At 40.4% G+C, this 22,380-nt stretch overlaps 1 protein-coding gene across 4 annotated transcripts; it reads left to right on the top strand.

Moving 5' to 3' along the window:
* The first annotated feature begins 4,194 nt into the window (after positions 1-4,194).
* Positions 4,195-22,168, top strand: ist1 (IST1 factor associated with ESCRT-III). 4 transcript variants are annotated; one of them, XM_022240427.2, is made up of 11 exons: positions 4,195-4,486; positions 5,663-5,777; positions 6,211-6,287; positions 6,795-6,986; positions 7,218-7,301; positions 7,901-8,014; positions 11,002-11,244; positions 13,788-13,895; positions 16,337-16,369; positions 19,195-19,225; positions 19,870-22,168. In XM_022240427.2, the coding sequence occupies exons 2-11, from the start codon at positions 5,690-5,692 to the stop codon at positions 20,064-20,066; spliced, it is 1,167 nt and encodes a 388-aa protein (XP_022096119.2). In that variant the 5' UTR covers positions 4,195-4,486; positions 5,663-5,689; the 3' UTR covers positions 20,067-22,168. The 4 variants fall into 4 exon arrangements, with proteins under 4 accessions (XP_022096119.2, XP_022096122.2, XP_022096123.2 ...); XM_022240430.2 differs by lacking the exon at positions 16,337-16,369; XM_022240431.2 differs by lacking the exon at positions 13,788-13,895.
* The last annotated feature ends 212 nt before the right edge of the window (positions 22,169-22,380 follow it).

Below are 22,380 nucleotides of genomic sequence, written 5' to 3' on the forward strand. Positions count from 1 at the left end.
AGGAGCACGCTGAGTACGCATAACGAATTTATTCGGCTGAGTTCGAGTGGCTTGTTCTCGTATTTTCACGAACAGCTCGATTTGTTGTTCGTGGGTCGGCTGCTCGAATGCAGGTGTGGCGGTCTCAGCTGTCTCCCGGTCTCAGCGGTCCCCCTGAATAACCGGACATTAAACGAACGACTTTCCCGTTGTTGTGCGCAGAGATGGCATGACGTATTTTACCACATATGGTAAGGGGACCGCTGAGACCACTAGTAGTTATTTGTGGCAAGCAACATGGCGGCGTCCTTTGCGGCTGTTCAAAAATCAAATCTCACGAGCTTTTCAGTGTGTTCGTGTAAAACCCTGACGAGGGAACGTACACGTACGAAGGTAGGTAGGTCCATGGAGGAAGGACACAGGAGTTTGAACTGTCCGGGCAATAACATCTGGCCAATTACCGCTTTCTGGTATGCCCGGTATGTCCATAGCCAGAGCGCAGCGCACGTCTGCTACTCACCACCTGTTTTGCAACCATAAACCTCCTTTGTACCCCATAGGTGCAGTGTACCAATTCAAGGAAAAGTACCCCTGTAGATTTTTTCGAAAAGAGGGGTTTGTTTGGGCCAAAAAGTGGTGGGATTGTGCCAGTATGGCCCAGAATTATCTTTGTAGATTCAGGGGCACCCATCTGGGGGCAATGCAGACAAAAATGTGATTGAAAATTTGTCAGAAGAGCCCCCGGAAGGTGAGGGATGATTTGAAAAATGGCCGCTGAGAAGACTTGGGAACATTCCTTTTTTGGGGGGTGAGTTTGTTTTTGGCGGATAATTAAAAAAATCATTGGTTAACCTACTAAAAATTGAAAATCAAATGAAATCTGAAGGACCAAACAACACATTGTTTTTGTTTGAAAGGCTTCAGAGACTTCAGTTGCCTGCCATGGGGCTCCAAACTGTCTTGGTTGATTTTACAATAATTTCAATACGGCTTGAATTGGTTCAGTGCACCCCCATGATCATAGCCGCAATTTTTCGTTGGTAATCTATATCCCTAAAACGTTGCGTACTGCAGTATAGGAAGTTGAATATTCAATCCATCGTTGGTGCTTGATATGATCTGACAACAACGTTAAATTTAATGCTTGCACAGTTGCTTTTTTAGGCTGTGTACCTGAAGAGTTCATGTGCAGTTGTTGCCCTTATCGAACGCTTTCTTCTGGACTTCTTTTGGGAATAAATAGCCAAGCTGTTTGTAAGATTTGAGTTTTATTTGAATCATTTTTATTACGGAATTTACACAAAAAGGTATTTTATGATACCTCATGATCACTCCCTCTAATGAAAGAGCGCATTTTGTTTTTCGTGAACTTGACTGTCCTAGTGGTGTTCAACATGTTGTTGGCCAGTCTTCGCCAAACTCGTACAAAGACTTTGAAAACTGATCTTTTGGAGTGACAAAATAAAATTACAAACATATGCATGGATAATGGAGAAGGGCATCAAAATCTTTAAAAATTATTCAAAACGGCATGGGTAAATCTCATGTTAGATTTTTTTCTTTCTGTCACCTGGTCACTGCGATAAGTTGAAGTTAATTCCAAAGAAAACACCTCAAATATTGTTACGATATTACCGGCGCCGAATGACGAACGCCTTGACCATGGCTAGCAAGAACCCACTTGGAAAACTTTAGTCTGGTTCCATGCCCAAAGATTCCCTGACGACTCTTGATAAAAAATTCTTAGGTCAGCATCACCCACAGATATAAATAGAAATGACACAAGGATCAGGGGTCACAAGTTGAGAGCCCGGGTGTTTTCAAATCCATCAGTGGCAACATCTCAAAAATGAGGCTTTTCCCATATCCACTGGGTAATACTGCAAGTGTATCCCCACTGAGAGCATGTTTCAAGCACAAAGTCTGCATTGGTCGAAGAAAATTATATTCTGCATTTCGGCCGGGGCGACCTCCGATTTCAGTGTATAAAATCAAACATTGTAGGATTGCCATTAGGATACCGGAGTTTACGTTCAACAGCTAGCCTACCTACCTGGCCGGGAATAACCGAACATCAGCGGTACCATCCAAACATGCCGAATATAGACGGGACGATTTCGGAATATTTCGGCTATTTCCGGAAAACTGGAGGAATTCCTCCAGTCTTGGTCACCTGGAAATTGGGTGATTTGTAGAGTAGTCAGAATTATCGGGCCTGGTATCCAAACTAGGCCGGGAAAACTTAAACAGCCACCTGTCTTTCTTTTGCCACTTGGGGTGCACTTCAACTCGGGTCATATATCGATATGCACTGCTTTCGTCGAACTCCTCCTTTATCCAAAGTTATAGTCTCGGTCCTTCTAATTACCCATTAAGGAGAAACGTCCCAAAACGATGAGAGAGGGCTTTAAACGTTCATCTATCACACCGCGGCTTGGCAAGAACCCTTACGAATCTGACAGAGAGTGGGATGAGTCAGGTTCCGCCGTACATGAAATTCCTCTGTTTTCGAACGCGTGATCAACTCTTCTCCAATATCTTCATTATCCGAATAGTATTCATGAAGTTTATGTTCACAGGTGAGAAGTCGAACATTTACACACGAGCGCATTTTGGGTTATCTTTAACAAATTTCCTCAACCTTGATGTACATACGACCGTCTCATCGTACGTTGCAACCTCGTGAGACCTTTTTGCGTAAAGGAAATTATGGACGGTGTCAACTTCATCTTTATGGGCGACTAACCCCGACGGCATTTCCTTGTGAACGTCCAATAAGAAGACTGTATCTTTCTTGTTCTCATCAATAACCATTTCCACATCATCTCGACCCTGTTGGAGTTTCTTGTTGAAGGCATTGGTGGTCCAACATTGCATACCATCAGAGGCTCGGCATTTACTTTGCACCTGCGTCGGTAAACCATTTTATATGGGACGTTATGCAATCATGAAGTTTGCCGACGGAGTGTCGGCAAATTTTATATACATGTACCCATGGGACGGAGGTGTACCCCCCTTACCTGTCCAATCCCTATACACACTCTAGACTATTGTCTAACACATCCCCCTAGATGTCTGAAAAGGACTGGGATTCCGATCAAACAATGACCAACACAAAGGTGGGGGTGCTCTCCGTCCCATATCTTGCTTCATATGTAGATAAAAGAACAGACTTCCAAGGCTAGTCCTACCGAAAGCACTTCTGGATCCATCCGATCCTTCCACGAATCGTTTCAGTTTTGTCCAAAATTCGCCGTCAAACAACCTTCCTTTTTTCCTTGACAAACTTCTTCATGTCCTGACGTAGTGATACAAAAGCTCTCCAACTTTGGAGATGAAAAGTTGGAAAATGCTTTGTCTATAAGTCTCTTTCAACTGTTCTTGACAGTATTGCAGATTAGCGATGTCTTCCAATGAAAAAGGTAAACAGGGGTTTCAATATTATAAGCCACCAGTTTACAGCCAAATTCAAGTATAATGAAGATTAAATTCATTCATGCATGCTTTCAGCGGAAGTATAAGTCGGCTGTTACGTCAGGACAACAGATTTATGCCCTCGTCATGACTGGGTACAGCATCGATCACGTGCTCGGATTAATGTCTCATAAAAGCCCTTTTAATTGTTTGGAGGACGAAGTTTAACTACACTTGATGTTTTATTGGCTGAGACAAATTCGTCAAGAGGATACAACCTCAGAAAACCTTTGACAAGAAAAAAATAATAATAATTATAATAAAATAAAAAATCAAAACAATTTGGATATCCAAGCCAAGTTCCGGAGCAGTATCCTTCGTTTGTGATCAACTCTCTGCCCATACCATGTGCTTGGCTGGTCTCCGTCTCGGGAGAACGGACGCTGGGCCTCCGGATTTGGCCTAGGCTTGACTGGCGCGTCAAGCACACATTTATTCCCTTATCAAACTACTGACAGGAGATGCCTGTGCTCATTTATGATAATAGTCTATTAAACTTATTATATACTTGCGAGGGGATGGTTATTACAGAGTATCCATCAATCTCTCTGTTTAGATATGATGTAATTCTATTTTAGTTATGGCCGCTGCAGTGGACGCTCATCGGCGTCATTACGTTCCAACTACAGGCTGCCACAATGATCACCAACTGTACGTTAAAAGAAATGTATCTCAAATCGTAGTCAGGTCCCGTCTTGCTTGTAGCATAAAAGCTATACTTGACGGTATGGGTAACAGACATCGAATATATTGTTGACGCATGAGTCAAGATCACCAGATGATGATCGCGGACTGTTGTGCACGAGAAAATAAATAGAAAATTGCACGTATTTTTTGTTCTTATCCCTCAGATGTTTGCTATAAATAACTTGCAGTAAACGCACTTGAATATCTGCGGAACGTCTGATTTTCTTCTGAACATAAAACTGAACGTTACCAATACCAAGCTAGTAGCCCTACTACTAAAAACTGGCAACGACGCGACGACGACGTATTGAATATATACTACAGGCCTTCCGCATCGGCAGATCGGGTAGGCATAGATTAACATAATGTAGTGTAGGCTACTTCTGGAGACCAAAATGCACCTTTGTGTACCTTTTTGGTCATTTTACTGTCATGACTGTACACAGGGTCGTAACACTGTCTGTTTTTAAATCCAGCGTCAGAAGTAAATTGTAACACAAATTCTACTTTCTCAGTCATCATGGTCAGATGGTCATGCATGACTGAGTCAATTTTTCCCATGACCATACTTTCATGACTATGCTATGAAAGCCGTCATGTATGAGCTTAGGTGTGATTTGTACCTGTTTTCAAAATTTCAAAACAGTGCTTTTTAGACAATGAGACTGACCGTTGTTGTTTTTTGGAATCAGGACTTTTCACTTGATAATCTTTCATTCTCAACCCAACAATGATTACACCATACCATGCTGTACATGGTGTGCATCACACTGCGCAGGCGTCAGATCAATGGCCATGATGATGGCAGAGCTTGCTCTGTTCTTTCACGCAACCCGCTGGTATCGGCCAAGTCACAGGACGGTCATGCAATGGAAACAAGTTTCCATTCCCTGCCACTGACTGGAATTGTCGAACCGACATGTGGAGCCACCTGTAGCTAGTTCAGCCATTGGCCAGATGCATACGCAGTGTGATGCTTTCATTACCTTCATTTTACGCTGTCTATCAGGTTTTTTTTTCTGTTGTCTTCAGTTTAATTCTGTTTGTTGGGTTCTTCCATTGCCATGATTGTGTTGATAAGTGTTTTTTTTTTAATCGTCATTCGTCTGTTTCTTTTCTGTGTGTTGTTAGGTATCTGTCACCTGTGCCAGCTTCTTGAAAAGTCTTCTATTTTTGAGCATTTTTATACTTATTTAACTATTTATCTATTATTGATGCTAATGTAGTGGTAATCTATTCGAAAGTGCGAAAATAAATGGCTACTTGACATTGAAAAAAAAATAATAAAGGGTAAAAAAGAAAGGGGGAAAGTCAAGATAGGTATTGTTTACTCAGATGCATGATTAATAACCTACATGTGTGTTGTCTTCAAAACCATCCTTTCAACATTTACATTTTACCCAAACCAGAGATGGAAAAAGTGTGTCTAAAAATACTCAGACAGCAGTGTACAAGTGGTTGACCTTTCAATACATGTATGTATGTATGTATGTGTATTTTAACTACTTCTTTTTATTACTAGATTGCATAGATTGCTAAGACACTCATCATGTTCAGCTCTGGCTTCAGATCCACCAAATTTTCCACATCCGCTCGCCTGTCAATCAACAGGCTTAAGCTACTGGAGAGGAAAAAGAGTAAGAGAATACCAAGAATTGAAATTGTCAATTTGGAAGAGTTATGACGACTTCGTTTGAAACAATGCATGTAATTAGTCACAATAATAAATTTAGTAGTTCATCTGTTCTGAAAATATGATCAGTTCATTATTCAGACTTATAAGTATTAATTAGTAAGCCTTGTGATTGTAAAGTGAACGTGCAAGTAGATTTTCATCAGCCATTTTGGTTGTTGAAAGTTCACACTTTGTCAGGAACTCGGAGCAAAATAGGGCACTGCTGGCCATTTCAGTCTCTGGTCTCTCTGGTCATTGGTGGTGTGAGTAGGAACCTTTGCTGGTACTTAAAGTGAATAGTTTTGTCTTGTCCTTATGATCAAGAATTGGAGCACCCAGATAAAAATTATACTTGTTTGATTTGGACATTTCTGTGTGATTTTAATTTTATTCAGCTGAACAGGCACAGAAAGCAAGGAAGGAGATAGCAGATTATCTGTCCATAGGCAAGGATGAAAGGGCCAGGATAAGGGTGAGGAATATTCAGTCACTTACGTTGGTGTGGGTTTCATTTTATGTTGAGTTTCAACCTTCAGGTATGTGACTTTATAAACTTTGTATTCTTTGTGTTGTTTGAGCGGTTTTGGGTAAATTGACAAAGTTGCTCGGATGAAACTAGAACCTAGGACCTGCTTGCTAGTGCATTTGCCTTTTGCGTTCAGCTTGTCAGTTCAGATTTAATGAGACAGTTTACACCACAATCAAATTCAAAATTCCTTGTTGAAGAAGTTTACAGCAGTGAGAAAATAAAAGAAATAGTGATACCCTTAAAAGTTTCTTTGTATAAGACATCATAAATATTTGTGGTAGTTATGTGAGTTTTATTCTACTTTGGAGGAGGTAAGCAAGAACGATAAAGAAATCCACTTCTTAGCCCATCGTATCAATGCATGTGAGCTGCGGTGCTTCATCTGCTATCTGCTAGCCGACAGCTAGTGTGACCTATTTTTTGTAGCTTTTACTGCCATTTATACCTCAGGTTGAACACATCATTCGTGAGGACTACTTGGTAGAAGCAATGGAGATTGTGGAACTGTACTTAGACCTCTTGCTTGCCCGACTGGGTCTCATCACCTCCACCAAAGCGCTGGATCCGGGCATTCAGGAGGCAGTAGCCAGTGTCATCTGGGTCACACCACGAATGTCTGCGGAGGTTGCTGAATTGAAATTGGTAAGGGGAGAACAGAGGCGTGACTTAGTTTGCGAAAGGTCTTATGGAAAGGGCTTATTGTCCAGCAGCCATTGCAAGTTATTTGCAGGTGCCCACTCGTTTTGTTATTTATCCCAGTGCTTCAATATCATGCCTCTACAAACTGTAATAATCATTGGACTTGCCATTGATTTAAACCCTTAACCAACAACATAGAATACCTTTCTGTATTATGTTTTATCATTTATACAGGTGTCAGAACAGCTTGTCCACAAATATGGAAAAGAATTTGGAGAGTCTGTCAGAAAGGGAGAGTGTGAGTTTATCAACGAAGGGGTAAGTGGTAATTGGAATCTATGGTTTTGTTGTAGGGTGGTTACACCATTTTTTTTTTGCTGTAATATTTTTTGCTATAATAATTAAGATCAGCTAATTTAGGGTTGTAAACTTGACTATTACCGATTGACTCCTACAACATCAGAACACACACAAACTCGGTACCCGTTAATGGATATGGTATTTAAAATGAAAGAAATTTTTACACACAGGTTGGCCAACCATCGTTAAAAATGAGAACAAAGTTTCTGTTTTTGAAAATGACAGCATTCTGGGCGGAAAGATTTTACAGATTGACTGAGGGTGTTTTTTTACTTTCCTGCAAGTAAGATATTTAAGGATTGTTCACCAGTCCCATATTTGTGATTTTTACCATTGGTGTGAGCTGCCTTTTAAGTATTTATGGAAAATTCACTTCGCATTGAATAACATATGTCATACTGCTTGCATCAATGACTAACGATGCCCAACAGCAGTGAAAATGCCTGTCAAGTCAGAATTCAAAGGAAGCCAGGAGGAAAAGCGACACTGGTACTAGAAAGGTAGATGGGACCGCACGTGCATGTACATGTAAATAAACGTTGACATTTCTCACACAGCTTAAGCACAAGCTTGGGGTGCAGGCACCGCCCAAACGCCTCGTGGAAAACTACCTGGTGGAGATAGCCAAGAGCCACAATGTTGCGTATGAGCCAGATCCCTCCATCCTCAATGTGAGTTGTGCATCCTGTGTCCAGGATACTGGAGTGGCAAGAGTATAGGTTCCAATCTATTTCTCTCTAGAACTAGCTGTCCATGTGTGAAAGGTTACACGTACAGAATAGCACTCCCGTGGGGAAATAGTTATTGCATTTTAAGTTGCTCTTTATTCGAGAACAGCATGCAATCTTTGTTTGTCTTACTTAGTATTTCTTGTTGGATGTTCTGTGTTTTTCAAATATTAAGGTTGTTTTTATGTTTCTGTTATTTCATTCTCTGTGGTGATTGGCCAGTGACTTTAAGTTGGAAATTTAACCCTCTGCACAGTATTGAGGCCACAGCAACTTACAAAATTTACAAAATACGAAGCTTACTCATATCAACAAGTTAAAGCAGGTCAGCATGGTTGAGGGCTAACAGCCTCAGAGTCTCAGCCTACCAGCCACCATAAGACCTGACCAGATCCACCTTCCAGAACTGTTGGAAGGTCTTGGTATTCTGTACATCTGTTGCACCTGTTGCATTGGATAGGGTATCCAAGAAGCCTGAGAAAGAAGGCATTCAAAGGAATGTGAGTGGTGGCTTGGAAACCCAATCCATCTGAGGTACAGTCGACTCTCGTTAATACAAAATCGGCTATAATAAAACTCCAGTTATAAAAAACACACATCTGTGGTTCTGGAGAAAATATCCACATTTCTATAAGGAGAAAATTTGTTACAGCAAAACCACATCGTATGAAATACCTTTTACTGTGAAAGGTTTTGTGATTCTGTTGCCTGAAAAAGTATTGTTGGAGACCCATTTATAACAAGCATTTGCAAATCCATGATCGCAAAATTGAAGGCTGAATTAGTCATGAACAGGCATAGGTCACTTGTGTCAGTTGTTTAATCTTGCTAACACAGGGATCTGTTCATGGTAAGGTGCTAATAAGCCATTTGCGAGTTAAGTTTGAATAAAATCTGGTACACTGAGTTATCTGATTGCACATAAACATAACAATTTTAATTCCCCAGACTAATGGCACTGTTGCTATACCTCATGATTCAGGGCAACCTTTGGCTTAGCGACCACCATCTCCGGAATGGACTGGTTCCTTTGTGTCCTTCTTGTCCATTGAGAACAGTGTATTGTTGCAAGGCATCTCTTATGCAACTAACGAAAAGCAACAGTGGCTTTAGTATGGAGAATTCCAATTATTCTGTTCATGTGAATTAAAAGAACTCAGTGTACCAGATTTTATTCAAATTTAACTCGGGAAAAGGCTTATTGGTAGGACTGTACTGTCACTAACCGCCCATTTTGGTTTCCAACAACAGCCAGTCATTAAAGCGTGCCGATAAAACGTGCGCAAGACATCAAAATGATAGTCATCAAAGTGCACAGCACGTTCTCACATCGCCAACCTCAATGCCATCACCCTGCAGTAACTTCTTCCAACACCACATCACATCATGTCAAATAAAGGTCCCGAACTCCTTATCCTCTCCCTTCCTGCAAAAAACAGAATCCTTCCTCTGTTCCCATAATTTAAGAATAAGGCAATTTGAAAACATAAATTAAAAAAAATAACCCCAAAAATTGCAACCCCCCGTAACACAAGAACAAAAAGCATTTCCTCCCCGGTTCCAGTAACAGTACACCCCAAATAAGTCGGCTAGGTGAACCTCTCTTCAGTGGCTTCTTAGGAAGAAAAACAAATTTACTCAGCTCCTAGCTCAAGGCACTTGTAAATGTGGAAACCGTGTTGAAAACCTCAACCCCAAAAAGTCTTTCCCCTGTTCCCATAATTTAAAATTAAACCACCTAACCCAAATAAATTACCCCCCTGGTCATCCTGAGTTACAGAAAGACAGACTGCCGTAAGAAAATACAATGTCAAAAATATTAACCGAAAATTGCACCCCAGGAACACTAGAATATAAACATTTCCCTCCCAATTCAGATAAAAATACACCCCAAAAAAGCTCACAAAATTATTCTCGCTTCTTAAGAGAGAAAAACAGATTTACTGCTGTCTCACGCTCAAAATATATGCACCTTCAGTGATCATCTCACGCAGCACAGGGTGCTTAACGTAAACTGATCAATCGTATTCATGCTGCTAGTGTTTAACGTCAAAAGACACGTGTAAAATGAAATACACATGTCTTTCCATGACACAGTTTGTCAGACTACTTACATGTACATGGATGAGGCTTCATTTGGTTAGTCTTCAATTCTGGTAGGTACATCATACATGTACATGCCATTGTTAGGTTGATTTCATCCTCATCCATTAGTCATTACAATTGACCGTCTATAAAAAATTTCATTAAATATGTTTTCATATCACAATGAGGTTTATATTATTTGTATTATTCATTCATATGTTTGCATATTTCATGCATATTTATAAATCTACATTATACATGTGCGTTTATACAATAGGATCTATTCATACAATACACCAAAGCCATTTGCAGAGAGCTCCACATACAGCAAATTTTTTACACAACAAACGTTGTCACTGGGTCCTATGGATTTTGTAATAATGAGAATAGATTGTAGAGACTGAACTGTGATTACTAGAGATGGTATGTGAGAAAAGTAGCTCAAGGCTAAGCCGGCTACCACCATAAAGGAAAGACATACTTATTAACGTTGACAGGTAGTGAGTTTCAGTGAGTGGTTTTACACATAGTCAGGTCTTAGTGCATTATTTTTTAAGTAATATTATGTAAATTATTGTATTTGTTATGCCTGTGTTTGCTTAGCAAGGAGTAAGCTTTGAAAAGCACTCTTCATTATCTGTTCAACTCCATTCCAACTCTTGATTGAAATAGGTTTTTCCCAGACAATGAAAAGATAATCTTTACCTGTACTTTTAAGCCATTATCACATGCAGAACAATATGGCCGCTGGCTTAAAGGCGATCCTGAAGAACGTGGTGGTGATTTGAAGAAGACATAAATGTACCTAGAGGGTTTGTTAATGGTTTCTTGGCACTTTCTGACAGCCTCCTGACATTGACGGGCTCCTGATGGATCTTGGAGATGAAGCCCTGTCTGGAAACAAGAAGGGTGGGGGAGGCGGTGGAGGAATCAGTGTCCAACTGCCTCCTCAGCAACAGAATTACCCCCCTCCTGCCCAGGTGTACCCCCCTCCTGCCCAGGCCTATCCTCCAGCAGCCCAGGGGTACCCTCCCCCAGCTAGCAACCCGGCCTACCCTCCCCCGACACAGACATATCCCCCAGCTGCGGTAAGAATCGTCTGTCTGCGCTATCCGTAAATGCCTGGCTGTGCGCTTTCCGCATGCAAAGTTAAACTCTCTATCACTCTGCTGTTCTTTGGTTCGAAGTTTCAGTGTCATTGTTGCCTGAATGTAGTCTAAGTCCAATCCATCAGAAGTCCTTTCACAAGTCCAGTCACAAGTCCTTTCGCCAGACAGTCACAATGTGGACAGGAATGCTTTTGTCCTTGTTCCTTGGAGTAGCTTGCTACATGGTTTAAGACTGGATGATGTGTGATGGACTTTTGCTAGACTTACAGGGGCTTGTGATGGACTCTACTATGGCACATGCTACCAGAGTGTAATTCATGCCCATACTAAACCATCTTGCTGTGTTACTGAGAATTGATCATTGAGAAATACACTTTGATACCTGTGAATTGCTTTTGTTATGAACAGAGCCAGAAATGTTGGAAATGATTTTACCATGCACTTTCATTTTTCTCCTGGGTTACTGCATTGATGTAGCAATAGCAACGTGCGTATTAACCTCTGCATAGAACAGAATGTTCTTGTAGTGAAGCAGTATTCAAAATACTAATTGAATGCATGTGCTGGAAGTCAAGGGTCTGAGCCTGTAATCCCGGCAGAATCTTGCCAAAAAAGTTTGTACAACTGTTCGACAGCCTTTATTAACACACACCCCTCCAAAACTGTGGATTAAAGCAGATCAACATAAAAATAGAATATTCTCAAAAAATATGCTGTAATTAAATAGGTTGCTTGCACTGACAATGTTTATTTCCTACCAATTCTCTTCAATCTACCATTTTTGATGTCAGGCAGTGTCCAGAGCAGGCATTGCTGTCTATGGCTGTGGCTGCCATCATGTCACACAAATGGCAAGAAAACAAAGCCGTAGCCACAACATACCCAATCAAGTCTTGATTATCCAATACGCCTTGAGCAGAAGTACCCCCCTTATTGGTTGAAAAGAGCCATATTGTTCAGGAGTGTTCAGTTTGCTGGTAGCGACACACCCGTTCCTACAGTTCCAACCGAATGAGCCTCCTTTATTAGGAAAGTTGTACCCTCTCTTGATCTAGCTCGGGGCTCATAGGCACAGAAGATACTCTGTCTGCCTGGGGCTTATTAAAAAGTAAGAGGTCTGTGAAAAATTCAAGGACTTGTAAAAGGGGACAATGCGCACAAACCTTCACACAAGTTGTTGAAAGTTTGAAATTTTGTTAAGTTTAAAACTAGCTCATACATAGCTTAGTAAGCTGACTGATGTTGGGCATGGTCAGTTGGTTTGCACAGTCGCTTGATAATCTTGTTATTCAGTCGTGCAGACTGAAAGATTGAGCCCTACAGTGTGTATAAACAGCCATATACCCAATCTGGACAGACCTGTAAAACCCCAAAGATGGTAAACTGGAAAGGATTATGGGTAATGATGGAGAGAGCAAAGCATACATACGCACTTACTTTGGGCATTTCTTGCTTATAAATTCGAAAACACATTGCCTTTCAGTGGATAGGGAACGCAATGGTATAACGTCACACCACATTGCGTACATTGTGCAACAAATTAAGATCACTTTTATGAAACTCATACACTGCGTAAGTCCACGACTTACACAACAAATTATGGCGTAACTTATGCGGTCATTTTCTAGGAGGTGTAAGTTGTGCCGAACAAAACAAAACAAAACAAAAATACATCTTGAAAAAAACAAAAATGAATGATTTAACTAGCTCTTCATGTTTGGTTAAGGCTCATCATTGCTGAAGTTAACAAGGCTTATACGAGAAACATCCAACTTTGTTAAGGTAATGAAAAACTTGTTTGACTGTGAGAGAACTGTGAGATTTTCTGACCAGTTCCAACGAAGAAAGACGAAAACTCACACCGTGTTTTGTGAAATCGGCTGCAGGCCTTGCCCTGAACAGCGGACTTGAGCATCCGTTACCGTGATGTCCGAATGCACTGGCTGCAGTGTCCCAGGAAAAAACCTTATTCCATTGCGAAGTTGGCCACAATGCCCTTCACTTAGAGTGAAATCTGCTCAATGCTTCCTTTGTAGCCATTACTGTTGTTGATATATGTTCTGTCTGCAGTGTGGAAAAGCACTGAGTTGGTGTGGTCTTTAACCCAACCACAACAAAATCATACAGAAACGATATGGGTCAGCCATACTGGAAACCAGACCACTGTCTGTGCAGTACATGTGTGTACATGCATCTATGGTAACCTGTCCTTGGCTGGCTCTCCATCCCTGCAATAGACACATTAATGGGTGGATATCATAGAAGAAAACATAGATACCGCTCAATGCATTTGAATGCAAAAAGTCAAGTATGAGGCCTGGCTAAGACACTGCATGTGAAGCTGAAAAACGGCAAGTGTACACCCACTATTCAATGCAGCGGAGTCACAAAACAAACTGGCATATATGTATTTGGTGCTTGTGTTAACTAACGTTGGGTTATGCATGCATTTTGTCCTTTTACGTTGCTGTGCCTTTTTGTTTGGTTTGATTTTGTTTGTAAATCCATCTCCCTATGCGTAGAGTTTAAGAATGAATGATTCCCGGCCACCATCCTACAACAATTTGGCCTCATCCCATGGGCCCCCTTCCCGGCCTAATGCACCCCCTGTTGGTCCTGCTACTCCGAGGGTGAGTGGAAATTAGGCTTAACATGGGTTCTCAATTGGGTCTTTCCATGAAGTTGGGGTATATTTTGTGGCATTTAAGCTCAAAACATACGTGGGTCGTAAGAGGTTCCCCAGAAGAATTGGCTTGTTATTTGTGATGATAGTTGTTACTTGTCAAGTTGTTCTTAAATGTTTCAGAGCATTTTTCAATCAATCAGCATGTTATCTTTAAGCAAACTGGTTGCAGGTGTAACAAAAACACTGCTTCATTTTGAGCATGTTTCATAAAGAGTTAATATGCGAGGGCACCAGTTTCCCAATTGAACAGAAAGGAGAGAATGCAGCCCCCCATTCCAAATCTAGCAGCTAAGAAATTGAATGTGAAGTCGTGGGGATTTTTTGAAGAAATCAAGCCATTCGATATCCATCGTGAAGTGTCTGTGAATAACTAACGAGACTTTATACTAGATTTCCAACTGTGGCTTGGTTTGGTTTGTCTGCAGCTTGTTGTTTGGGGGAAACTAGTGGACCAAAATGTTAACGCCCTTGCCCTGTTACTTCTACAACCAGCTTTTCTTGTCAATTGGGCCGCGGGGACATCTGGGAGTTTCACAGAATTGCGGGTAGCAACCACACCGCACTGATGAATATAACTGCAATGAGCGCGTGCGTATGTACTGATCAAAGAAAAAGATTGTGAAACCGGATCGTCGGACTGTCTGGTGCGTGTGTACGTCGCCATTGTGGCTGTTTTCACCGGTGCGGTACCTGCCATTTTGCGAGAATCCTGGATATCCATGCTGCTTTGTATCAAGCTGCAGAAAGTCAAAATGCTCTGAAACATTTTAGAACAATTATAAGAGTCAAAACTGAACATAACATGTCAAAATGTTACAAAACAATAATGAATCTTGCGGGAAGATCCATATCTCAGGAAGAGAATAGTCTATGTACCTTTGTCTCTCTGACTTGGGATAGGAGGTCATTGAAATGTCGGCATGAACACAGAGTGACACTCCAAAGTGTAAGCATATTTGAAGCTAGACACATCTCATACATGTGCATAATGTGATGTCGGTTCCTCAGTCAACCTAGAGATGAGGGCTTTCAGATGTCCGTCATTATGACAGATCATGACAGTCACTCCCTGTGCTTAATTGCATTGAGGGGAATCAGGGGATCATAAGATATTTGGGAATGTGATTGTGGATTCTTACTTTTCCTATCTGCCACCTCAAATCTGTTTTGAACCTACATGAAATTACCTTGGAGAGGTAAATTAATGAACACAATGGCCATTGGGAACCTATAACATTCCGACATTTTGTGCTGATTAGGGCTCGTCTGAGTGACTTTCATCCTTCAGACACCCCAACCCTCATAAAGACCCGACGATGAGCTCTAGGTCTGAGCGTGCCTTTTGTTTAGATGTACTTGTATTTTAAAACTATATTTGCAGCAACATGTTTCATGCATCGTATCATTTTGCATGCACTTTCTTTCACATTGTGTCATGTTCCGCTTTGCTCTCCACTCTCTTGTAGTTTCCATGGTGTAACCAGTAGATCTGCCCTTCCTTCCTTTCAATGGAAGGCTTCAAGTGTTGGCTTCACCTTCATCCAATGTTAAAATAATGTTATTGTTTGCATTTGTTTTGACTGGCTGAAAAAGAAGCACAGAACACTTGAGCAGTATATGGAGTTTCCTTTTTTGTTTTTGCAGATTTTTTTAAGCACATGTACCACATTGTATTGTCTGCTATGAGAGACATTTAAGATTGACCCTTCTCCAAAAAGGATTGTACTGAATTTTCCTGTCTCTAAAGCAAAAGGCCCTCAAGGTTGCATGATGTTTAGGCTGTTCCTTTGATAATGTCCTTGTAGTTATGGCAGTAACTCCAAAAGACAACTTCAGAGTTACAGCCATGAGTCTCATTTTTAGATATAAAACAGCTCTATAAAAATGAGATTTGTTTTAACCCTAACAGTTCTGCATAAAATATGGCTTACAGTACTCATTACTTCAAATACTAAGCAGTAGTCTGAGCCTGAAGGACCTAATGCTACAAATTATTACTTCTGGCTAGGGCACCCTCCATTACTCATATAGAGAACAATAAAGTTGTGCATTCATAGTACCACTACCAGAGCGCTGTATGGTACATTGTCTGATCTATAGTATTTTATGGCTTCAGAGAACAATATGGTCATGCGTAGTATAGTCTTCCAAGTGACAGCACTGCATACTTCATTTTACTACTAAGTCATGTTAGTGGTACTTTGTAGTATTCAGGGCTGTTAGGGTTAAATTTGATTTAAATTTGATTATTTACTCATCATGAGGAGCCCTTTTGCACACTCACAGAAGCATACTACAGTTGTGTCTGTGGAAATAGATCTTCCTCTCAATGTAATTAGGCTTCAGTTCATCTAAGTGTATTTTGTGCAATGTTCTTATTCACAGAGTAACACCACACCTCAAAAAGCGCATAGCCCCGTAAGTAATTTATTGGCATTATGTATAGTTTTCAATGAATAGTTTTCCATGTATAGTTTTGAGTTGGTATCCCTCATACTGCAGATAGAGTTGCAGTATCTTTCCCCATGAAATTTTAGTTTATCTTACTTATGGGTTAAACATGGTTTATAAAGGGGTTATTTCTGTGTCGGTATTTGTCACTTACACCCTTTCTGGTTTTTCTGGAACGGCTTGTAACACTCTAGTTTTTGTTGGCCACTATGACACACAACCCATGTGAAGCAAGATATGGGACGGAGAGAACCCCCCCCCGCCTTTGTGTTGGTCATTGTTTGATCAGAATCTCAGGAATTCTTTACAGACTTCTAGGGGGATGTGTTTGGTAACAATAGTCTAGAGTGTGTATAGGGATTGGACAGGTAAGGGGGGTACCCCTCCATCCCATATCTTGCCTGGTATAACACAACCTGACATTTCTTGACCAAAGGGATGCCTGGCAATTGAAGCAAAAACCCAGTGCACCGTCATCCAGGAGCCGATAAAATCACCTCTTCCTTCAGTTGTTTTGATATAACATGCCAGGAAGCTGGAAGTCAAAGAGACTGGGATGCCAACTTTCATGCATTGAGCGTGTGACTAAAAAATGTCAGGTTATTTCACCGTCTCATGTCCACGTGAGATTTCTCATACACACAAAATGAACTAAAATCTAAACTAAATAACAAAGTAATTCACTCAGCCTTGCTGTGTCCTGTAGTGATGGCAAACTTCTTTTGACTAAACAAATGGGATTTGATTGGCTGTTGGCAGTGGCAATGATGTCACATGTGTTTTGTGCTTGTAGACTGTAAGGCTGTGTCCGAAAGAGGCTATATCTATTCTTACTCTCAACTCAGGGTCAATGTTTGCAACCCGGAAGTAGTACAAGTTACATTCCAAGCAGTCAAGCGACTCATCTCAGTGTGTAATTTTTGATTACTTGGAGCATTCCTGTCAGAAGAGAGGTTGCAGTGCCACATGTATCTATGCTAAACTGGGCTTACCTGCTGTGCCCTTGTGGTGCAAAGGGTGTGTAAGGTCGCATTGGAGTGATACATACCATGTCACGTTCATTTTCAATCCTGACGTGTTGCGCTTTTCGACCAGTTAAATAATAGCAAAAGCAACCTCTATTCCTAGCAATTCTGACTTGCAGTACAACCGTTTAAAGACAGTTTTTCAGGAATGTACCATGTTGAAACTTGAGTTTCTCAGTATAACTGCATTATGTGGCCATTCTTGGCTATGTGTGTGACAAGAAATTGAGAAATCCTGTGATTGACATCTTTCCTTGGTCTTGAAAGTGGCCAATGTATATTTCCATTATGCCATTAAAGGTTAACAGAAATGGAAAACATTTAGTTGACGTGAAGTATTTTAAATAACAATAAGGAAATTTCAAAAACATCGTACATTTAATGTTTACCCCATTAATTGTGACCCCAAAATGAATAAAAAGATCCTACATTTCCCCACAAACAAAAATCCCCTTTTGGCAGTTCGTGCTCCCAGGCTGATTGGATGATGTCATAGGCAGAACGCTGACATGTAATATGTACATGTACATTGCGCACAGTACGTGCAATATCGCACGCTTCAAAAGACTACATTGCGATTGATGTAGCTGGGCCCATAGGTAAACACTGTCTCAGTTTAAGGTATAAATTAAAAGACACAGTCCTGCCGTGTATTTCTTGAACTGAGACACTGAGTGTTTGCCTGTGGGCCAAGCTATATCAATGGTTACATATTTGTTGTTATTTTAAAATACTTCACGTGAATTAAATGTTTTCTATTTCTGTTACCCTTTAATATTAATCTACTGACCCCAGTTTAAAAGAGTTTTAGGAAATAACTTTTGGTATAAAAACTGTTTCTGTCTGATGCCTTACATGTAAAAAGTAACAGTTTTAAACTTAGGTCAGTAGATTAATATTATTAATGGATAGTGGAAATATATGCCACATTTCCATATGGCATAATGGAAATATAGCCAGGCCATTCTCAAAGGTCAAGGAAATACATCAGATATAGGATTTCCCAATATTTTGTCACATGCGTAACTGAGAATGGCCCTGTTGTGAATTCCATCGTACTGGCCTGAAAGCAACTCCTGTGCCAGCCTCGGTTTGACAGCTTATTGTTTTACTGTACCTCGGCCAGCTCAGAACCTGGGAGTCAGGTACAGCATCAGAACCAATCAGAGTGGCCGCAAGACTCCATGTTGCATTTTCATTTGCATCATTGTTGGTGCAGACATAAAATCCCCTACTATTAGACTTTTCCTCCTAATTCTGTTTACTTTAATTCCATTGTGTTGTTTAAGTGGCCTCTGGATACCTTTTGTACCCGCCATCAAATACAGTTATTTGGCTTTGCTGTCAAATATCTTCCCTTCTGTAATACATGTGCATACGTGTTGAATTGTACACAGGTGTAACAGATACATACATCTGTTACATCTATTTATAAGTCAAAATATCTGATAAATTATTCTCCATTTCATTGTGGCATTTCAAGTAACGCTTTTGCATTTCAGTTCATGGATTTTTGTATGCAGGTGGTACACAGTGTGAAAGCAACTGCATTTTTGTGACACCATAGTATATATTTGCATTCGAATTTGCAAAAGCTGCGCACATTTCATGGGGGGGGGTTTGCTTTGTGATGTCCATTTATTGCTTACATTCACTTTCATGCTGAGTGTGAAGGAACTGTGTATGTCCTCATGTAACCGCTTGTTGTTGCTTAAACTTCTTAAGTAACACATTTCGGTTAATGTCCAATTCATTGTTACTTTGCAGGCACCGCCTTACTCGGAGAATGACCCTATGTGTAAGTTAAGCTTTTAGATATGTTCAGTTTAAAGACAAACATTACATCTGGATCAATATGAACCTCAGTGGCAAATCAGTACTTCGGCTAGAGGCAAATGGGAAAAAATGGTACCATTTAGTTTGAGTGAGATCCCCTGTCTGCACTTTATGGAGATGGAAATAATACTTACGTTTGTTGAGCCTATTGAATGCCCATTTGGCTGCCTATCACAGTCAATATGTCAAGTTTTTCTTTGAAAAGGGAAAAGGGACCTGAGATTATATATTGCTATCTCCCAATTAACTTTTTTAAGAACCTGTTACCCTAAAAAGGACACTGTATACGCTTCTCCACATCAAGGGTATAAACAAAATTCTTAATGTGAGGGTAGTGAAGTACTAAACCCATTTTTTAATTCAATTTTCGAAAATGCTCCTACTTATGAGAGAACAGGACTTGTTTCTCTAAAAGATCCATTGCTAAAATACTTGGAAATTTTGCAGTTTACTTCAAGTATCTTAATACCTTTGAGCTTGAGCTTAAATTCACCATCTATTTCTGGACTAGAATGAAGTGTTCAACATACAGTTTTTTATGGTATATGGCAAAGTGAGCAAGGATATTTCAAACGGCCCCGTTTCTGTTGACCTGTTATTTTGTAGACCCTCCTAATGTTCAGCAATCTAACCACGGACCTCCAGCAGCCACGGCAGAGCCAGCTATGCCTGTTCTGCCTCAAGTCCCCACTACCAGCTTCCCTCCCCTGGACAACAGTATGGGTGGCAACTCGGGTGGTGGAGAGGATGTTGACTTTGACGACCTGAGTCGCAGATTCGAAGAATTAAAGAAAAAGAAGTAAATGTACAGAAATGATGCCAATATTTCAGTAACTATTGCTTAATGTGTTGCCCAGATGACAGCTCTTTGTATAATTCTTCGAAACTGTAGTCAGATTGTGTTGGAGCAATTTGTACACTAATAACTTGAAGGTCAGAAGTTTTAGCATAAAAGCAGGAAATTCTTATTACATGTAATCAGTGTCATTTCTTAGCTCTGTTGTGCACTTGACAAAATCAGAGTTTGATGCTTATTGAGTGTAGTCATAGGGCTATCTCCATAACTGTTTGATGCCACTGCCCTGGGCTAAGATGGCAGTCAAGGTTGCTTTCAGTGTATATAGTTATTTTACACATTGTGGTTATAAAAAAAATGCAGTGGGGGTGGAGTCTGCCCTTCCCCCCTTATCGTTCCAATATCACCGCAGTGCATTTGTTTGATGAGCAAAGACTTTCGGATTTTGTTGACACCAGTGTTGTGAAAAGAGAACATACCGTTCTTGCACAGCACCTGAGTTTGTTTCTGCATTCAATTGGGGACCCTGAAAAATAGAGGACAATAAGGTCCCCGATTGACAGAGGGTCCCCGATTGACAACTGTGTACAAAACATATGGGTGGTCTTCTAAAAAAGTTAAAGTACAAACAAAAGAGGAACAATAGGGGGTCCCCAGTTGCAGGCAAATACACACTTGTGTGAGTTTGCGAGATAGGTCAGCCGTTCTCAGTGCACGCAAGATAGAGCCAATTTACATTAACAGAAAATCCATTTAACTGATGAACATTATATAAAAATTTTAAAACCTGTAACAATTGAAAAACATACAGTCCCTGCGGTGCACAAAGTAATGGCCTCTCCACTGTAAAAACTCTGGTGTTAAAATCAACACTTTGTGGTGTTATCAGATGACCACACCATAGGGTGTTACTTTAACATTGCTTGTGTTACTTTGTACACCTATAAGCATTACAATGTTCAGGAGGGAGTTAAAGTAGCACCAAATAACAACAAAATTGTTAACACCAATGAAAAGTGTTGGGATAGTCCTCTGATAACATGAGGGGGTGTTAAATTAACACCCCAGTTTTTGCAGTGTTTTTCACGTGATTTTCTCAAAAGGTGCAAAATAGGTTTGCCTTAGTTTTGCATCAGATTTTATCATTTGTATAATAAACACAAACGTTGGTCTCTTATCTGTGTTAACAGGATAGTCGGTCAACTCTTATTGTTTTTGTGTTCACTCTGTATAGGCAGATCATTTTGGCTCGTTAGAAGTTCTTGAATGGGAGATTTTCTCGTCATCCAGTGTCCTCTAAAAACACAATAAGGATTGAGCTTTTGCCCCATGTCGTTCACTGCAAGTAAACAATTATGTAATATTATCCCTTTGAGAAAATACATGTAAGTACCCGTGTCAGTAGTTGTCCCGTAGCATTACCTCAGTAATGGAGTGGGGTTAGGCAGGTTGAAGAGAAGGGGGAGGCTAATTGTATGGATTTGTTATGTGGGTAATTCCAGAAATTAGGGGTCCCAAACCTGTGACATTTTTGTGTCCCTGTTACACCTGACATTTGTTGTTTGACATGGAAATATCACCGGAATTGATTTCAAACTATTACTATTTGTTTGGCAGGTAATTTGCGTTAATTCATCACTCTTGGATGAGAGAAAATGTGTTCTGAACTTACAAAATCATATGTCAGATGTAACAGGGATGTGAAAAAAATGAACCACTAATTTCTGGAATTACCCATGTACGTGTGTGTGGCTGTAAATCGCTTTCCATGCAGCACCCTTGAACCCAGTTTAAAGAATTTGTCTTTTGATGACTCGCTATACCATTGATGACCAGTTTTTATGCACATGAAGTTATTGAAATGTGCATTTGTTGTGTTAGATAAAGGGTGCCTATTATTTATAGAAATTTGTTGCATAGTTGTAGAAAGAAATTGGATTCAGCTACGGCAGATCTTAAGAAATTTTAATTAATCACGAGCAGTTATACCCTCAAATATATAAAACATGAGCAGGCCTGCTGCCGTATCTCCTCAATGACTGAGTCTTTATTTCTTATCCTCAGTACATATAGTTTATGTTATTGTAATAAAATGATTTATAAAGTCGATGACTATTCTTTGTATGGGTGCATAGTTACATGGGCGATTTAAGTTATCCCTTATTGTTGTCTTTCCAGATGTGACTGTCCATCCTCGTCTAATCAAGCGCATTCATACAAATTCTGGTTTATCCGTTGTTTACTATGGCCGCTTTATTTCCAGGTGTCCACAGAGATGTTCCCCTTCCAACTCCCCCCCCCCTTTGGGGGGGGTGTTTTCG

Source organism: Acanthaster planci, linkage group LG06, assembly GCF_054643075.1.
Source record: "Acanthaster planci isolate LZ-2023a linkage group LG06, COTS_SCS, whole genome shotgun sequence".
NCBI classification, from domain to species: Eukaryota; Metazoa; Echinodermata; class Asteroidea; order Valvatida; family Acanthasteridae; genus Acanthaster; species Acanthaster planci.